Source organism: Octopus bimaculoides, chromosome 15 (assembly GCF_001194135.2).
Source record: "Octopus bimaculoides isolate UCB-OBI-ISO-001 chromosome 15, ASM119413v2, whole genome shotgun sequence".
Taxonomy (NCBI): Eukaryota; Metazoa; Mollusca; class Cephalopoda; order Octopoda; family Octopodidae; genus Octopus; species Octopus bimaculoides.
The window spans coordinates 50839279-50845552 of record NC_068995.1 but is presented as its reverse complement, the minus strand read 5'-3'; the positions used below and the strand labels follow the sequence as shown (position 1 = coordinate 50845552).

Here is a 6274-nt window from a genome sequence, read left to right as displayed (position 1 = left end):
TATATATATATTACAGCTACTTATTCAATTTAATCTGGAGTCATTTTAACTCAAAACCCGTAAGGTATTAATTACTAAACAAGTACAATGTCAAACAGCCTAGTGTTCTGTTATCTTAAACATCCATATTAATTAGCTGACTGACTTTGTTGAAAAGTTGCCCCCCCCCCTCTCTCTCATGCGCACACACACATATTTAAACATGAAAATTAGTGTTAATTTATTGATAGTTGTTATTTACTATAACACTTAACAATTTCTAGATTAGATTGAAATATAGTGCATTAGGTCAGTTTTTAACATTCATTGCCTTGAAACCTAGTTCTGTCCTGGGCAAGATATCACACTTCGTCCAGTGGTGAGGCTCTTGCTCGGGAGTTTTAGAGAGGATGGAGTTACTCCTTGGTCACCATTATTCCTAAGTCCATTCTAGCCCAGGCTCATACATACACACTCATATATAACTCCATATTTCTCTAGTTCTTCCTTCTGTAATGCTAACAAAAGAATAAATTCTTTAGTTTCCAATTTATTCTTAAAAAAAACCCACCTCTTGTAAATATAGATATTTTGTACCTTTTTCCTGTTTCCAAATTGGATTTGTTTTCAATTGTTATCATCAGAAACAAGACATGCCTTTGAATTCCCCCACCCACCTTGTAAGTAAAACAATATCATCAAACAAGTTGCTTTTTTCATTTTATTAACTCGTTCTTCCCCCACCAGCCATTCTCCATTTCTCTTTTGTTGAATATGTGGAAAGGGACCAGCTTGTAGATTTTTATTTATGTTAAATGTGTCTGAATGCTTTGCATAACCACAATTTACACACACATACACCTACTGTTGCACATACACTAACACTATCATCATCATCATCATCATCACCACTAATCCTTGTAGATACTCATTGTTGACTTTTAACCCCAAGTCAACTCTGATCAAGCAAACCTATGATCAAGGACATTCCATCTGTGACCACTTTGTCTTTGTTCTTCAGGTATAGCACATCTAAAATCACCTCATCCAATGCACTCTTCCTCTTTTAAAACAACAGAGTGTAATTTTTGAAAGAGATCTTTTTGCTGCTATTTCCAGCAGATTGCACAATCACATTGAATTTCTCCTCATAGCCTTGTGATTGTATGTAATAGAGTTAAGAAGTATTTTTTTCTTTATTTTCCTTGGTTATTCAATTCTTTCTTCTGCTATGCTAACAAAAGAATAATTGCTTGAGTTACTCTAAAACCACCTCACAGATTGATATGTAAATGTGAATATGCATACACAGTCTTCCTGTTTTTGACTGGGAGTCATTTTCAATTGTTATCAAATAAAAAAAAATAATTAAAAGAAAGTTTTAATTATTAAATTTCCGTCTATACCCTGAATTGTATTTACTGAGTTTTTCTTTTTAAAGTGCTGATACTGTGTCTAAAACATCCAGTCCACACTGTAGAGTGGTTGGCATTTGGAAGGGCATCCAGCCATAAAAACCCTGCCAAAACTGACCTTGCCTGTGCTTGTACCATGTAAAAAGCACTCAGTCCACTCTGCTGGGTGTTAGGAAGGGCATCCAGCCATAAAAACCCTGCCAAAACAGACACAGATGTCTGGTGCAGGCTCCTGCCTGGCCAGCTTCTGTCAAACCGTCCAACCCATGCCAGCATGGAAAGCAGACGTTAAATGATGATGATGATGATGATGATATATATATATATGCATTGGCATAGCTGTGTGGTAAGAAGTTTGCTTCACAAGCACCTGGTTCCAAGTTCAATCCCACTGCATGATGCCTTGGCCAAGTCTCAGGCCAACCAAAGCCTGTGTCTCTGTGTTTGTCCTCCCCCACCACTTGACAACCAGTGTGTGTGTGTTTATGTTCCTACAACTTAGCATTTCAGCAAAAGAGACCAATAGAATATGTACCATGCTTTATAAAAATAAGTCTTAGGGTTGATTCATTTAACCAAAAGTTCTTTCAGTTGGTGGTGCCCCAGCATGACTGCAGTCTAATGACTGAAACAAGTAAAAGATAAAACGTGAGATATTAATCTTCCGTTGAAAGAAATTTTAGGTTCGTAGAGTTTGATAATGTTTAAAAAAATTTTTATTTCTTATTTTAAGCTTGAGTTGAAGTGTAAATGTTATTAAAATGTCATAACATTTAAATGCTAAACAGTCATAAATAATGAGCACCTCTATGGGGGGTTAGGGTTTTGTTTTACCCTAAAATATATATTAACTTTGACTTGACAGAAATACAATTTATTAGATAGGGACCAGTATATTACAGGTACTTGTCTTATTAACCTGAACCCAGAAGGTTGAGAAACATTGTCAATTCCAGCAGGATTTTGAACTTGTTTTGTATGTCCACTTTTCCATGCTTGCATGGGTTCAAACAGAATTCATTGAGGAGATTTTCAATAGCTGGATGCTCTCCCTGTTGCTAAATATTATCTTTCTAAAGCAAGGTAATGTTTCCCCATGACCAGACATGTTTTCATGGAAGACTGGAAAGAATAACACCGCCTGTATGATGGTGACACTCATTTACAACTATCACATAATGTCAAGACAAGAAGGCATACATACATATGTACATACATGCACACACACCACATATTCTTTTATTCTTTTACTTGTTTCAGTCATTTGACTGTGGCCATGCTGGAGCACCACCTTTAGTCAAGCAAATCAACCTCAGGACTTATTCTTTGTAAACCTAGTACTTATTCTATCAGTCTCTTTTGCCAAAAAGAACCCAGAACCATGTGGTTGGTAAGCAAGCTACTTACCACACAGCCACTCCTGTGCCTATGACAAGCTTCAATTCCCATCTACCAAACCCACTCACAAGGCTTTGGTCGGCCTAGGTTTATAGTAATAAATACTCGCCCAAGGTGCCATGCAATAGGACTGAACCGAAAACCATGTGGCTGGAAAGCAGATTTCTCAATTACACAGCCATGTCTACACTTTCTGCAATGAAGAACAGAAATGGCAAATCAGTTAAATGAACAAGCAATGCAAGCAAATAAATACATTAAGAAATAAAATAACAAACTCTCATGAAAAGGGGAGAGAGATGAAACCGAAGTTCTTGGATTTAGAACTGCAAAAAAGATTTGTTGCACTCAAAAGAGGGCCATTGTTTGAAGGGTTATAGCTCACTTACAACTTGTCCCCATAGAATACTTGAAACATCGCAGTGTTTTCACTATGCTTCCAGTATATGTGTGAATAGCTGTACCAAATGAATTCTTCAGCAGTGCAACTTTAAGAAATAGGCTGTCCTTAATTACATTGGTACAAATGAAGAAGATTGAATTTCTGCTGTAGAAAGGATAAGTCTGAACTCAACGACAGGCTCTGGTGGTTTCATGAATAGAATCTATTTTAGGTACTTTTCTGAAGTAATTTGGAAATTCTTAAGGAAAGACGCAGAGCAGATGCTAAAAATTTTCTTTCCCTCTCTCTCTCTCTCTCTCCCTCTCTCTCTCTCTCTCTTTCTCTCCCTCTCTCTCTCTGTGACATATTAGTAAAATCATGGAACAAATAATTATTTGTTCCATGATTATAATCAAAAGTAAATCTTATTACATTCTTAGAAGAGAATGAATTTGTTAAGTGAGTTACAGTACAGTTTCCACCCATTTATCTGCTGCCTCACACAGCTAGTTTCTGCAGAATTGTAACTCGGTGTTTAAGTAGATACTCATTCAGAGACATTCAAATCAATCAACCATAAATGTAATAGAAATATTTCAAAGGCTTTCAGTGAAGTTGGTTGAAGATAAGTCAACACCTATGTGATCTTGGCAGAGTTGAAAAACTGGAAGAGTGTTTGCATGATAATTTTTTGTTTTAGATAGAAATATTGTTTAATCCTTCAGCATTCAGATTAGTCTGTCAAATGTAATGCTTATTTATTCGTGGTTTAGAATTAATTACGCATTATCTCATAGCTTCATGATTTCGATGAGGTGATTACAGTGTTAAAGCCATTACCATACTGGGGAAAATGCTGAGCTTCATTTCTTCCATCTTTACACTTTGAGTTCAAAATGCCACCAAGGTTGGCTTTGACTTTCAACCTTGATAAAATAAATACCAGTTGTGTGCTGGGTGGGGGGCAATGTAATCGACTTACCCCTCCCCCGAAATTGCTGGCCTTGTGCCAAAATTATAAACCAAATTTTTCTACAATGTTTATCCGTTGTGTGGTTACTAATTTTGTACATCTGTTAGTTATGTGATGATTACTTTTACCGTTTCTAACATGTTTCCTACAGCCATGAAGAGCCTTTCATCATCTGTTGGTCATATGATAAATACGTTTACTGCATTCATTAGTCATACAACATTGTCTACTTTATTATACTTTACTGCATCTGTTGTTCATGATGTAATTACTTGTGCCTTATTACTGTAAATGCTTTAATTGTTTGTTATTTTCAGCCAGTAAAATTGACTTTGCTTATTTTTGTCTTCTACTTGTTTTCTCTTCTTTTTTTTTTATTATCATTGTTATTTTTATTTATTATTGTTATTTTTTTTTTTTTGCTTGCTAGTTCTGACGATGATGACAGCCAGCACGGTTCTTTCTCCACTTCCCAAGATGCAATTGACAAAGAAAGGTTTGCCAGGTAAATCTCCAGATTTAGTAGTTTGTCTGAAGATGAAATGTAAAGAATTTCACTGGCTTTTAACAACTATTTATGCTGTTAAAGAGACCTATATGCTTCTTGTTTTAAAAAGCTTCAGGTGGTTCTCCAGGACTCTATTTAACCCTAGTCTCACTCCATTTCAAACTACTTGAATCTCCATGTTACACGTTATCGTTATTAACATTTTTTTGTAAAGGGATGGTACGTGTATGTGTGTGTGTGTGTGTGTGTGTGTGTGTGTGCATGTGTATGTGTATGTGTGTGAGAAATGGTAGATTGCAGGTCTAGATTGCCTTCTGTTAGTTTTTACTTATGTTCCAGCTGTAAATCATGCCAAAGTCAACTTCACCTTTCAGCCCTCTCCCTTGATATAAGTACCAGTCTTAAACTGAACTGATTCAATCAGCTACAGCCATCTCCTTCAAGTTACATCATCATCATCATCATCATCACCATCATCATTTATCGTCTCTTTTCCCATGCTGGCATGGGTTGGATGGTTTGATAAGAACCTAGAAGCCAGAGTGCTGTGCTAAGTTCTGTGTCTGCTCTGGCAGGGTTTCTACCATCCTAACGCGCCAACCACTTAACAGAGTGTATGGCATGCATTCTTATGTGGCGTCAGCACTGGTGAGGTCACCAAGTACCCACAAGACCCCCGCCTCGGCTGAGCAAGGTTTACACCAGAGAAATAAACTACAGTAGATATGATAGAGCGAGAGGAGTAGGTGTTTTGCTGAAGATGTGAAGACGGCTTGCCCACCTGGCAAGAGAGAATGAGAAAGAAAGTACATCGGATAATGAAGGACTACATCTAGTGGCAAAACATTACCAACCATTGGAAAAACAGATATGAAAGATCACACATGCACGCATGCACAACACACACAACACACACACACAGACATACACACACACAGGTAAGTACCATGAAGTAGAAGATGAGTTTCCAGTGACTAGTTTCAATTTTTTATTGTGGCTGTTTCACTTCAGGTGTTTTGCTGACATCCTTGCGATAGGTGTAAGCATAACAACTCACATCTCTTCGTGCCATGAAGTTAATTGGATAAATCATTAATTGATGCAAGCCACTGATTATGAATAGTCAAGCAGAAAAATACAAAAAAGCGCATAGACACAGTCACAGCTGGTTAAATCATTAGGAGTCCAGCCTACAAGCCAGAGGGCAATTATTCTTATCTTATTAATGCATAGCTTCTTTTGCAGAAAAACACTTCTAATGGCCTCGTTCAGTCAGACATGAATAGATACATCTATACACAGCAGGAACACTTCTGTAACTTATAATTATTTCATTAGTGGGCAAAAATGTAATTCTTATTCATGTGATCTTGGAGAAAAACAATATACGCAGATACAAAGTTTAAAACAGTCTCCCCATGAATCTATAGCTTAATAAACATTACTGCAAAGTAGAGATAGAACACCTGAACTTTATATTTATTTTTCTTTTTATTAATTTAAATGTGTGTTTTGTTAGTAACACCAGTGATATGATAGCCTGAAAATGATTAAGACTAAAATATGATACAGTAAATCTTTAAACTAAAATATCAAAAAGCAAAAAAAAAAAAAAAAAA

The 6274-nt window shown here is 36.4% G+C and overlaps 1 protein-coding gene across 6 annotated transcripts in view; it reads left to right on the top strand.

The window, feature by feature from the left end:
• Positions 1–6274, top strand: part of LOC106870787 (aryl hydrocarbon receptor nuclear translocator homolog) — a 54624-nt gene that overhangs the window by 28171 nt on the left and 20179 nt on the right. For 5 of the 6 annotated variants that reach the window (XM_052973332.1, XM_014916985.2, XM_014916984.2 and 2 more), the window contains exon 3: positions 4578–4652. The exons of the other annotated variant lie outside the window; for it this stretch is intronic. In XM_052973332.1, coding sequence (XP_052829292.1) covers positions 4578–4652 — 75 coding nt within the window. The remainder of the gene's footprint in view (positions 1–4577; positions 4653–6274) is intronic. 6 annotated transcript variants of the gene reach the window in all.